General features: G+C 40.6%; 1 protein-coding gene across 1 annotated transcript in view; it reads right to left on the reverse strand.

The window, feature by feature from the left end:
• LOC129709750 (dynein axonemal heavy chain 5-like) overlaps positions 1-14192 on the reverse strand; it is a 310815-nt gene that overhangs the window by 235118 nt on the left and 61505 nt on the right. Inside the window, 5 exon segments of the mRNA XM_055656308.1 lie at positions 150-554; positions 651-731; positions 2035-2238; positions 2362-2454; positions 5287-5465. Of these exon segments, the coding sequence (XP_055512283.1) occupies positions 150-554; positions 651-731; positions 2035-2238; positions 2362-2454; positions 5287-5465 (962 nt within the window).

The following is a 14192-nucleotide window of genomic DNA, read 5'->3' on the forward strand; positions in this document are numbered from 1 at the left end:
AATGGCCTACTCCTGCACCTATTTTCTATGTTTCTATGTTTCAATAAAAAAAAATTCATTTCATTTCATAATTCCTTGTATAAAATAAAATTGGAGTCTAACTAGTTTTGTTAGCTCATACATCTTTTGTTATATTTTTAAGGGAGTACCTGTGCATTTAAGTTTTTCCATGCATAAGCTAGTCCATCAACTCTTTCGGCATTTCCATCGTGAAATAGTAGCTCATGCTTATTTAGGAGGGCATAAGTTTCTTCAATAGGTTCAATGGTCATGTCAATCTTTATCTCAGCATCTCTGAGTTCTTTCAGGGCGGCCATGGCTCCCCGCACATCATCTAAATCATTAATTGGTCGGCTCAGTCGTTTGCTAAGATTTTCAATAAAAGAAAAAATCTCATCCATTTCTGTTGCAGTTTTTCTGTTTAAGGCCGTACCGAAGGCCCTCTTCCAGGTACGGCATTCCTGAATCAATGCCAACTTCAAATGCTGTGTGTCAAATTGAATTGAACCAACTTCGTAACATGAGGGCAGCTCGTCAATCTGGCTCTCCAATCGCTATGTAGAGCACAGAATGCAAGGGTTATTGTTTTTCAATTTAAAACAGTAGATTTGCATTTAATGCACTATAATGATAATCAGTTTTATACATACAGCATAAAATGTGATTTGTTCGTGGAACTCAGAGAGGATTGGATTTGAATCCATGAATTCCTTTACTTTTTCAGCAGGTTCCTAAATAAATAGAAATTCCATGGTGCTGAGTTATTGGTTACATACAGGACAAGTGCTAGCATAATAACTTACTTGAAGAAGTCTATACATCAACACATATTCTTTAGAGGTCCACAACACTAAGATGGATGGTGTGAAAGCAACTGTGTAATCAGGATAATCCTTATATTGAATCGGTTAGATGATGAAGACCTCAAATTCCAACTTTTAAACCTTCCATTTCTCACAATGCCAGGAATTTTCACTAATAATGATTGACCTAGTAGTAATCTATATAACTGCTGACATTTCCTCTGTCAGTAATTCGACTTCTATTCACGTGCATGAAACCCATAGGTTTGGCCGGTAGCTCACAGTTGTTTCTAATGTGTTGGGGGAGGGAGGGAGGGGGGGGGGGGGGGGGGTGTGATGGGGAGGGGAGGGGGGGGGGGGGGGGGGGTGAGGGGGGGAGGGGGGGGGGGGGGTGATGGGAGGGGAGGGGGAGGGCACATTCAGTTATCAGTGCAATGGTAACTCACACAATGATCAGAATGTTCCCAAAAGATAATGGATATAAACATGGGGGGGGATAGAAAAATAGAAAGAAAACATACCATCTAAATGTTGAGAGTTTGCAGTTCTGAGGTACGGAAGGGTCTGGGTATCAGGTATTTTAATTTTAAGGTGGTACATACAGTATGTTAATGCGGTGGTAGTGGTTCAGTGAAAGTTTACTGGACTAAAACCTTGAATGGGCAGGTTGTGTTATAAGGAAAGATTGGACAGTCTAGGATTGTATCAAATAAGAGTTTACAAAAATGGGAGGAGATTATTGAAACATATAAAATCTTAATGGGTCTTGAAAGTATGGATATAAAGTGTATGTTTCACCTTTGCAAAATAATCTAGGACAAGAGGTCAATATTCAGAAATAATGACTCGGCCATTTAAGACAAATGGGAGATATTCTTTTCTGCCAAAGAGTTCTAAGTCTTGAAAATTCTCTTTCTAAAGAGACAAAGCAGTGTCTTCGAATATTTTTAAGATAGGGTTGAGATTAAAGGAAGAAAGTTGGTTGGTAAGCAAGGGGAGGTGAAAGGTTACCACAAGTAATTGGGAATGTGAAGCTGAATTTTCAGTCAGCCTTGATCTTATTAAGCAGTGAAGCAGGGCTTTGGTCCAATGCTGTCTCAAAGTCTTATATTCATAATTTTAACATTTGTTAAATGACGTACTGCTGTGTCAAATTTAGATTTCAGGATGCCTACTTTTCATTTGTTCACACTTGCGCACACAAATAAATACCGAAGAGATATAAACTCACCTGATTCCACAAGTGGGAGAAGGGAGAGAAATTGTCAAGAATTTTTGCTGCATCACTCTTTAAAATGGAAATTATGGAACTGAGTTGGATCACAACCTTAGTGACATCCTTGTGTTCACTAATCTGTTTATCAAGGGATTTGAGCACTACCTGTTTACCAAGGATACTATCATCACCCAGTTCTCGAGCAGCATTCTGTTCAATCTAAGACCATGCAAAAATAAAAGTAACAGCATGAAATTAAATTAAAAAATAATTAACTGTGCCATAAGCAAATAGGAAATAATGTTAAAAAATAATGAATGAAAACAAAGCAATGAAGAATACCTGCTGCTGTTTCAGATGTAGATGGGCAAAGGCCCAAAGAGGAATATCCTTGGACATGGAGAGAATTATGTTCACAGCTCTGTTAAGGACAGACTGCAGAATAAAATTATAAATTGATAACACATTGTTATTTGGAATTTACCACTAGATGATGCATATATAAAATTAAAATTCATCAATCATGTATCTAGTCTATGGATAAAAGAAAGTAAATTAAATACTGTAATTAACTATCAGCATAAAATTTCCAAGCATGGTAGTTTAAAGAAAAAGTCACAATGATATATTTCATTTATCTGAACAGTGAATGTCAAAAATATGGAACTAGTAATTTGTTTACTTGTTTTTGGTACAAAAATGTCAGTATTCACTACATGAGAGGATGCACCGATCTAATCAGACAAACGAACCTCTAGAAGTTACTGATGGCCATATTGGTACATAAAATGTGGAAATGTACACCACAGGAACAGGACCTTTGGTTCATTGTGCTTGAAATAACCATGATGCCAGGCTAACTAGTCCCACCTGCCTATACATGGTTTAGTCCTCGATTCCTTCCTATTCATGTGAATGCCTAAATGCTTCTTATGGTTCTATAAAATATGGGGTAGATCTCTTTTGGAGTATGGTGTTAGTTTTGTTCAACATTAAAGAAAGGATGTTGAGGCTTTAGAGAGGACATCGAAAGGTTTCACCAGGATGTTGCCTGAACTGGAAAGTAATAGCCAAAAACATGGATTGAACAAACGGATTATTTTCTTAGGAGCTTTTGAAACTGTGGACTACTTGATAGACATATATAAAATAATGAGAGACATGGATAGGATAGATAGTCAGAGTCTTTTTATGGAACCATAAAATATGGTTATTTTATTACTTCCTGCACCATGACTTGCTGACTTTTATACTCTGACTAATGGCATGCCACATTTCTTTACTACCCCATCAGCGTGTGTTATCACTTTCAAGAAGCTATGGGCTTCGCATCCCATGATCCCTTTGTACATTAAATGGACTGGATGAATAAGAACACAGCAAAAATAGAAGCAGAGATGGGTAATTTCTAGAGATCGCCCCTGCTCAAACCTCCATTAAAATCAAGTGCAGCAACTTCATTACAAACGTATCCAATTTTATGTTTTCTTACATGGGCCTTATAGTGACCGGAAAGAGCAATAGAATGCAATTGCACTTGGATTAATATACCTTAAACAGACAATTACGCAGTAAATTAATATTGTTATAACGCTATCATTGAACAGTTTCATTAATTTTTAACAGATTGGCATTTGTATTTACATTGTTGACAGATATGATCAATAGATTGTTGTACATCAGGTGAATCGTATACCATCAAATGACAAACTTAATCAGATAGACCACCCTTTTCCTCCACTGCAACAATATTCTTGAATGTTAATGACAGATGCTACACTCCGCACCATGTCCATTCTCATCTGCTTTATACACGTGTGTTGACGTGTGAACTCCTGTGGGAGAGCCCTGGATGATTTTACAGTAAAGAAGTTGAAGAAGTGTTGACTGACAATCAATGATTAAGCATGATCCCTATGTTTAGGTCCAGTAGGCAGCAAATATCTTCCACAGTCTGACATGACACCCTGAGCCTCCTGAGATCCTGCTTTTCAAATATATCAATTAGGTCCTTTGTCTGAACATTATGTGCATGAGGTAATCTCTAGTATAAATTGCATCCCTCATGTGTTCTGCTCCCTCATATATAACCCCAGGACTTTGGGGAAAAGTCCGTAGGTATTGCTGAGGTACTATTTAATGTTCGATAGAAATAGCTGAATAAAGAAGCTGATTTGCCTGTAAAGAATTCTCTCAGATGTTTCTAAATCTTTCTGTATTTATTTTGCAAATATATTCTCAGCACAATTCATGTGGAAAAACGTATTTCACACCTACTCCAGAAAACAGCGTGGAGCCTTTTATTCATAGATTAGCCTATCCCTTCAGTCCCATTCAATGTCATCAGGCCAACCGTGAGTGAAAAGTCCCAAACAGCTATTAATATGACTCATAATAAGCAACCATTATATTGAAAATAACAACCCATCTCTCCCAAGGACACTTCATCCATGTAACCTAATTCACATATAAATACAGAAATAAACTCATTGTCAACTCCCGCGCTATCGCAAATGTAACAATTCAAAAGAATTATAATTTCCTTCCACCTTCTTGGCATGAATTGTATCAGTAAAATTATAGTATTTTATTCATATTATTTAATATTGGCGAAGGTGCAGGTTTATCAGAACACTGCCTGGATTAGAGGGTTTTAGCTATGAGGAGCTATATGGACAAACTTGGATTGTTTTCTCCGGAAATTCAAAAGTTGAGGGAAGACCTGATACAAATATATAAAATTAAAGAGGGGTATTGATAGGGTAAACAGTCAAGCCCTTTTTCCCCAGGGTGATAAAATCAAAGGGCAAGAGGCAAAGTTAAAAAATGTACAGGGCATGTTTTTTACACAGTGGTGGACAAAGATCTTATAGCAAAGCTCTGCTATAAGATCTTTGGTGGTGGATGCCTGAAATGCGCTGCCAGGATTGATGGTGGAGGCAGATATGATGGAGGCATTTGGGGGGCTTTAGATAGGCAAATGGATATGCAGGCAATGGAGGGATATTGGTCACATAGTGGGCTGAATGGCATATTCCTGTTCTAAGCTGTACTGTTCTGATCAAAAAAATATCAAGATGCAATACTGACATGGAAATTAAAGTGCAACAGTTCTATACATGTAAGGTACATGGGCATTATGGAAAAAATATAGCCAATTACATCCCGTTTGTATATCTGTTTATCAGTTTATTTTATGAATAGAAAGAAATGCTACAGCAGTTATAAATTACAACCCAAAATATTCGTAATTTTTCATCGTGGTACCTGAATATCCTCCAGACTTGGTCGCATGACAACACATGGAATTGCCAGTACAATCTTAGATTTGAAGAACGGAGTCGTTGGTGTCTCGACATCACCACTGGGAAATGGTTTTGCTGCCTCATACTTAGAAGTAGTGACATGTAAATGACGTTTGAGAGCATCCAATGATAACCTGGTACCTACAGACATATTTACAAAACATCAGTCTACAGGTAAAGAGATTTGGAATTGCATAGAAGTCAATGTTCCCATATTATTCTTTAGGAATGCATTTGGCAAATTGAGAAATTATACCATCAGAAAAAACAACTCAATGTCATTTTCATTAGATGCAATCTCACAAATCATTTCCATTAAGTCTAATGAATAATTACATAAAATGTTCATATTTTGCTCAACAAGACTCAAGTACAAATTTGGCCTCAATCGTATCTACAGTCCAAATGAACGAAATGGTATGCACATCAAGAGTTTTTACTGTCATATGTCCCAAATTAGAGCTAAATAAAAATAATCAATAATAGTGCAAAGACAAAAATGATGTCCAAAGTCTGTGTAAATTGGATCTTATTTGGAGGTTGTAGTGTTTAATAGCCCGATGGTTCTATAGAATTATATTGATAACAAAACAACTGCAAGCTAAAGGTTCACAAGAAACTGCTGAGTTAGAAAGAGCAGGAGAGTGGGAGATTTAAAAAGAAGCTGTTAAGGTGAGGGCTTGCAGTCAGGCTTTAGTGGATTAAACCAGCGTCTGCAGTTCCTCCCGACACAACTTTTCAGCATGTACGAGTTGGGCCAAATAGCCTGAGTATAGGTTGAGTACAGGAGCAAAAAGGTCCTGAGTTGAGTATAGGAGCAAAGAGGTCCTTCTGCAGTCCAGAGTCCAAGTGAGACCACACCTGGAGTATTGTGTGCAGTTTTGGTCCCCTAATTTGAGGAAGGACATTCTTACTATTGTGGGAGTGCAGCGTAGGTTTACAAGGTTAATTCCCGGGATGGCAGGACTGTCGTATGCTGAGAGAATGGAGCGGCTGGGCTTGTATACTCTGGAGTTTAGAAGGATGAGAGGTTATCCTATTGAAACATATAAGATTATTATTATACTGCAATTGTACAGGGTCTTGGTGAGACCACACCTGGAGTATTGCGTACAGTTTTGGTCTCCAAATCTGAGGAAAGACATTCTTGCCATAGAGGGAGTACAGAGAAAGTTCACCAGACTGATTCCTGGTATGTCAGGACTTTCATATGAAGAAAGACTGGATAGACTTGGCTTGTACTCGCTAGAATTTAGAAGATTGAGGGAGGGATCTTATAGAAACTTACAAAATTCTTAAGGGTTTGGACAGGCTAGATGCAGGAAGATTGTTCCCGTTGTTGGGGAAGTCCAGGGCAAGGGGTCATAGTTTAAGGCTAAAGGGAAAATCCTTTAGGTCCGAGATGAGAAAAACATTTTTCACACAGAGAGTGGTGCATCTCTGGAACTCTCTGCCACAGAAGGTAGTTGAGGCCAGTTCATTGGCTGTATTTAAGAGGGAGTTAGATGTGCCCTTGTGGCTAAAGGGATCAGGGGGTATGGAGAGAAGGCAGGTACAGGATACTGAGTTGGATGATCAGCCATGATCATATTGAATGGCGGTGCAGGCTCGAAGGGCCGAATGGCCTACTCCTGCACCTATTTTCTATGCTTCTATGTTTATTACGGGTTTTGACACGCTAGAGGCAGGAAACATGTTCCCGAAGTTGGGGGAGTCCAGAACCAGGGGCCACAGTTTTGTAAGCCATTTAGAACAGAGATGAGGAAACAGTTTTTCTCACAGAGAGTTGTGAGTCTGTGGAATTCTCTGCCTCAGTGGGCAGTGGAAGCCGGTTCTCTGGATACTTTCAAGAGAGAGCTAGATGGGGCTCTTAAAGATAGCGGAGTCAGGGGATATGGGGAGAAGGCAGTAACAGGGTACTGCTTGGCGATGTTCACATTAAATGGCGGTGCTAGCTCGAAGGGCTGAATGGCCTACTCCTGCACCTATTGTCTATTGCCTCTTTTGATCCTGTATGACTCTTTCTACCTCCAAAATCTGGTTCTATTTAAGCTGATGGAACCGAATTTCAGAAGTAATGTTCAATGTGCATGTGTTACTATATATTGTATTTAGCAATACAACCAAGGTGAAAGTTCTAGAGAAAGATTTTGCACAAATATATTTCATTGAATGTCCTCTATCATTGGCAAGTTTGTTCTTATTCAATTTGATACAGGAGTACTGTAATTCCATTGGTGAAGGATTATTTTGGTTGCCAAAGACATTACTGCAATGTTCAGCATTCTAACCTTGTCAACTGTGTAGGTGGGTGCTATTTGTATATGTTGGGTACAGCAAATAATTTCACTGTGCCTAGTCACATGTGACAATAATCACATGCGACTAGGCATTTTTTTTTACAAATAGCCATTTTTTTGCTGAGTGAAATTATTTTTACATTTTTTCAGTTAAAAAATTACATGTGATTAGGCAAAACATTTTTTTTTGAGGATGTAACTTGGAAAATGGACAAGGGAGAGCCAGTGGATGTAGTGTACCTGGACTTTCAGAAAGCCTTTGATAAGAGCCCACAAAGGAGATTAGAGAACATGGTATTGGGGGTAGGGTACTGACATGGATAGAAAATTGGTTGCCAGACAGGAAACAAAGAGCAGGAATTAACGGGTCCCTTTCAGAATGGCAGGCAGTGACTAGTGCAGTACCGCTAGGTACTGCTGGGACTGCAGCTATTTACAATATATATTAATGATTTAGATGAAGGGATTAAGAGTAACTAGCAAATTTGCAGATGACACAAAGCCGGGTGGCAGTGTGAACAGTGAGGTGGATGCTATGAGGATGACTTGGACAGGTTGGGTGAGTGAGATGATGCAGGGCAGAAGCAATTTAATGTGGATAAGTGTGACGTTATCCACTTTGGTGGCAAAAACAGGAAGGCAGATTATTATCTGAATGGTATCAAATTAGGAAAAGGGGAAGTACAACGGGATCTGGGTGTCCTTGTTCATCAATCACTGAAAGTAAGCATGCAGGTGCAGCAGGCAGCGAAGAAAGCTAATGGCATGTTGGCCTTCATAACAAGAGTTGAGTATAGGAGCAAAGAGGTCCTTCTACAGTTGTGCAGGGCCCTAGTGAGACCACACCTGGAGTATTGTGTGCAGTTTTGGTCTCCCTATTTGAGGTAGGACATTCTTACTATTGAGGGAGTGCAGTGTAGGTTCACGAGGTCAATTCCCAGAATGACATGACTGTCATATGTTGATAGAATGGAGCGGCTGGGCTTGTATACACTGGAATTTAGAAGGATGAGAGGGAATCTTATTGAAACATATAAGATTATTAAGGGATTGGACATCCTCGAGGCAGGAAACATGTTCCCGATGTTGGGGGAGTCCAGAACCAGGGGCCACATTTTAAGAAAATGGGGAGGCTATTTAAAACAGAGATGAGGAAAATCTTTTTTTACCCAGAGAGTTGTAAATATGTGGAATTCTCTGCCTCAGAAGGCAGTGGAGGCCAATTCTCTGGATGCTCTCAAGAGGGTGTTGGATCGAGCTCTTAAAGATAGCGGAGTCAAGTGATATGGGGAGAAGGCAGGAACTGGGTACTGATTGTGGAAGATCAGCCGTGATCACAGTGAATCGCTCGAAGGGCTGAAGGGCCTACTCCTGCACCTATTGTCCATTCAGTATAATATTTTGCTCATCGTTATTAATTACTAGGCTAAGTGGGACCAGTTGGGTCCCAGCATCACACGGGAGGGCTGGTCACCAACGCAATATTCCACCTCTCCACCAATTGCAATATTGCTCGCCAGTGGGGGGGGGGGGGGGCGGCTGTCTGTTGTGCTACTATGGGTGTTGCGGGCTGAAGGTACTGGTTTCCAGAGGGCTAGTATAGACATTGTGGGCCGTATGGATGCTATATGCTCCTGCCCGGTGCCTCAGGTCAGCGGATCAGCTGCTCCTTGAGGTACCAAGGTCTAAGCGAAAGCTCAGAGGGGATAGAGCCTTTTCTGTTGCTGCCTCGGCACTCTGGAACACCTTGCCGCTGCAGATCAGACAGGCCCCTTCACTGTCCATCTTTAAATCCTCCCTAAAAACTCACTTTTATTCACTGGCTTTCGACACTGGCTGAGACATTGTTCCTGTTTTTAGTGCTTTTAATTTTTACTGTTTTTATAGTCCTGTCGTCTTAATGGTTTTAGTAGTTTGTAATAACTTTTTGGTGACTTCCCGTGTACAGCACTTTGTGGTAACTGATGTTGTCTAAAAGCGCTTTATAAATAAAGTTGTTATTATTATTATTATTATTAAACTTGATAAAAAGGAGAGGCAAACAATTGAGTTGCAGACGCCCTACAACCAAAATTCATCTTGGGAACACAAACCTGTTAAAAAAAAAAGGCGAGGCAAACAATTGGGCAGCAGACACCCGACAACCAAAATTCATCTTGTGAACACAAACTTGTTAAAATAAGGCGAGGCAAACAATTGGGCTACAGACACCCAACAACCAAAATTCATCGTGTGAACACAAACTTGTTAAAAAAAAAGCGAGGCAAACAATTGGGCTACAGACACCCGACAACCAAAATTCATTTTTTGATCACAAACTTGTTACAAAGACTGCAGCCACTTTACAGCTGCATTGAGGGGACTCACCATCGAGTAGACGTGCGTTCAGTGTTATTCGCAGCTCAGAGAGCCGTGACCTTCTTGCTTCATGGTCTGCAGAGACTGAATGAGGCACGACACTTCCTGGTTTTATAGTCCCTCCCCCTGCCGCCAGTGGGGGCAGCAGAGAGAATGGGGAATTTTGTAAAAACATTAATATCTCTAATTTTTCATCGACGGAAATAATCATCCACACTCCTGCGGCGGAGGGGGGCTCTGAGTGAGGTGGCCAAAAATGACGGCTGTAGGTGGCGGCTTTCTCTCGGAAATCGCAGCACAGTCGGCCAAAAGCGGTCAAGATCAGAGATTTAGTAATATAGACTAGACTGCACTTTAGTCTGTTGAACTATTTTGAATGTTTCACTGTTCTTTTTACAATCCATGTTCTCAGGATATCTAAATCCAAATTCTATTAGTTATTTATGTTATGACATCGGTTGGATGCTGCATACCAAATCTCGTTGTGCTTATGTGCAATGACAATAAAAGATATTATTGTTATTATTATTATGTGGGACCCGTTGGACATTGTGGGCCAAATGGATTATTGGGCTGGTGGCTCAGTCACTCAAGCCTGTTGTGCTGGCAGCTCACTCACGGCTGATGGGCTGGCAGTTGACTCATGGCTATTCCTTGCAATTCCATTTCAAGCAGGGTGCAAGGCCACCAAATTCAAATGCAGTTTCTTACCGCTTCAAGCAGGGTGCAAGGCCACCAAATTCAAGTGCAGTTTCATATCATTTCAAGCAGGGTGCAAGGCCACTAAAGACAGCGAGTCGTGACCTGTCCCTCCTCCATCTTGCAGAGACTGAGCTATGCCCACACTGAGCCATGAGCCCCCCCCCCCCCCCCCCCCCCCCCCCCCCCCCCCCCCCCCCACCGAAGTGTTGTGGCCTTCATGGCGTGATTGACAGGAGAGAGAACTCAACATTTTTTAAACACTAATATCTCTTTAATTTTTCATCGATGGGAAAAATCCTCGGCACCTGATGAGCGGAGGGGGACTCTGAGTAAGACGGCCAAAAATCACAGCCGTACGTGGTAGTGCTTTTTCTAAAATCAATATAAAGTGCAAACAGTCATGATTAGACTTTTAATTATATAGAAGGCTAGGCAACTTTAATTAGTCAAGGCAACTTTAATTAGGCAAGGCAACTTTAATTAGGCAACACAGCTTTAGCATTTCCAAACCAAAGGCAACACAGCTTTAGCATTTCCAAACCAAATTTTCAAACCACATTAAGGGCACTGACAGGTCAGTAAAACCACTCACAGTTTAGTGGACATGTGTTCAGTGTTATTCTCAGCTAAGACTGAGAGACGTGACTCTCTCACTCCACCATCTTGCAGAGACTGACTGAGGCACTCAACACTTCCGGTTTTATAGTCCCTCCGGAAGGGGCGTGGCCTTCAGGGGAGAGAATCTCAACATTTTTTAAACACTAATAATTATTTTATTTTTAATCGATGGGAAAAATCCTCTTCTCCTGCGCAGCGGATAGGGACTCTGAGTAAGATGGCCAAAAGTCACAGCCGTAAATGGCAGTGTTTTTTCTAAAATCGATATACAGAACAACAGGAAGTGGTCAAGATCAGAATTTTAGTAATATAGATGGCACTTTTTTGATATGCTAAATGTTTAAGGATGATTATTTTATTTTCTTTCAAGAATACAGAGAATTCTATAGTAATGTGCACGATCAAAATAGATACCAAGATATCAAAATGATACCAATAATACACATGAATATGAACCTGAATCCCAATGAACAAGAACAATTGCCTCTGCTTGTTCTCAGTCATCAAGTGTCAATTTATAATTGCAGCAAAGGTAAGGGTCATCAAATTGCACCTTAGGGATGGATGCGAGTGTCCAAAAACATTATACTTGCATCTGATTCCCAATGTCTGTTTTGCTCATAAGCAGAATATAAATGAGAACCTGAAACACACTTGGTTTTATTTTCTGCTCTTTTTAACACAATGTGGTTCAGTTTCTTGCTCCTTTTCAACTCAACTGGTTAATTGAAAAAAAATAGACAGGAAGGATTTAAAAGGGACCTGCGGGGCAAATTTTTCACATACTGGAGAAAAAGATGCATATATGGAACAATCTGAAAACAAGAGTGGTTAAGCAGATGGGCTGGGTAATTGACAGGGCTCCCGAAAGGACAAATAAAATTGATGTTAGGCTTTACAACAATCTAATAGTTTCACCAACAAGATGCAGAGTAGCATTCCTGGGCTAGCTGTCTCAGCTTGACAATTAATTTACTAATTAGTTAGCGCAATTAGTTAGTGCTCAGTTTCCTCCCACAGCCCAGATGTGTGGATTGAGGTGAATTGGTGTGTAGGTGAGTGATAGAATCTGGGAGGAGTTGATGGCAATGTGGTGAAAATAAAATAGGATTAGTATGAACAGATATTTGACAGTCACACGGTGTGTTAAAGGAACGGTTTCAATGCTGTACAATTCTAATTAGGGATAGATCTTAAATGCTGATTTCACTAGTGGCAGCTTTATCACATGAAGGATAAAAAAAAGCCTTTGATTACTTTCTATGAATAGTTTTTTGCATTCTCTCTCTTTACTACCTCCCCATGTCCATGCCAACTTTTGTGATTGTCATTTATTTTATACTTTAGAAACATAGAAACATAGAAATTAGGTGCAGGAGTAGGCCATTCGGCCCTTCGAGCCTGCACCGCCATTCAATATGATCATGGCTGATCATCCAACTCAGTATCCCGTACCTGCCTTCTCTCCATACCCCCTGATCCCCTTAGCCACAAGGGCCACATCTAACTCCCTCTTAAATATAGCCAATGAACTGGCCTCAACTACCCTCTGTGGCAGAGAGTTCCAGAGATTCACCACTCTCTGTGTGAAAAAAAAGATCTTCTCATCTCGGTTTTAAAGGATTTCCCCCTTATCCTTAAGCTGTGACCCCTTGTCCTGGACTTCCCTAACATCGGGAACAATCTTCCTGCATCTAGCCTGTCCAACCCCTTAAGAATTTTGTAAGTTTCTATAAGATCCCCTCTCAATCTTCTAAATTCTAGAGAGTATAAACCAAGTCTATCCAGTCTTTCTTTCATAAGACAGTCCTGACATCCCAGGAATCAGTCTGGTGTACCGTCTCTGCACTCCCTCTATGGCAATAATGTCCTTCCTCAGATTTGGAGACCAAAACTGTCCGCAATACTCCAGGTGTGGTCTCACCAAGACCCTGTACAACTGCAGTAGAACCTCCCTGCTCCTATACTCAAATCCTTTTGCAATGAAAGCTAACATACCATTCGCTTTCTTTACTGCCTGCTGCACCTGCATGCCTACCTTCAATGACTGGTGTACCATGACATCCAGGTCTCGCTGCATCTCCCCCTTTCCCAATCGGCCACCATTTAGATGATAGTCTGCTTTCCCGTTTTTGCCACCAAAATGGGTACCCTCACATTTATCCACATTATACTGCATCTGCCAAACATTTGCCCACTCACCCAGCCTATCCAAGTCACCTTGCAGTCTCCTAGCATCCTCCTCACAGCTAACACTGCCCCCCCAGCTTAGTGTCATCCGCAAACTTGGAGATATTGCCTTCAATTCCCTCATCCAGATCATTAATATATATTGTAAATAGCTGGGGTCCCAGTACTGAGCCTTGGGGTACCCCACTAGTCACTGCCTGCCATTGTGAAAAGGACCCGTTTACTCCTACTCTTTGCTTCCTGTTTGCCAGCCAGCTCTCTATCCACATCAATACTGAACCCCCAATGCCTTGTGCTTTAAGTTTGTATACTAATCTCTTATGTGGGACCTTGTCGAAAGCCTTCTGGAAGTCCAGATACACCACATCCACTGGTTCTCCCCTATCCACGCTCCTAGTTACATCCTCGAAAAAATTCTATAAGATTCGTCAGACATGATTTACCTTTCGTAAATCCATGCTGACTTTGTCCAATGATTTCACCACTTTCCAAATGTGCTGCTATCCCATCTTTAATAACTGACTCTAGCAGTTTCCCCACTACCGATGTTAGACTAACTGGTCTGTAGTGGGGTTACGTTTGCTAACCGCCAATCTTCAGGAACTACTCCAGAATCTAAAGAGTTTTGAAAGATTATTTTCACAATCTAGAAAATGTCATTCTTTCTGTTTATCCACCTAATTTAAATTCTAATAAATTA

The sequence above is a fragment of the Leucoraja erinacea genome, chromosome 2 (assembly GCF_028641065.1).
Source record: "Leucoraja erinacea ecotype New England chromosome 2, Leri_hhj_1, whole genome shotgun sequence".
In the NCBI taxonomy this organism is placed as follows: domain Eukaryota; kingdom Metazoa; phylum Chordata; class Chondrichthyes; order Rajiformes; family Rajidae; genus Leucoraja; species Leucoraja erinaceus.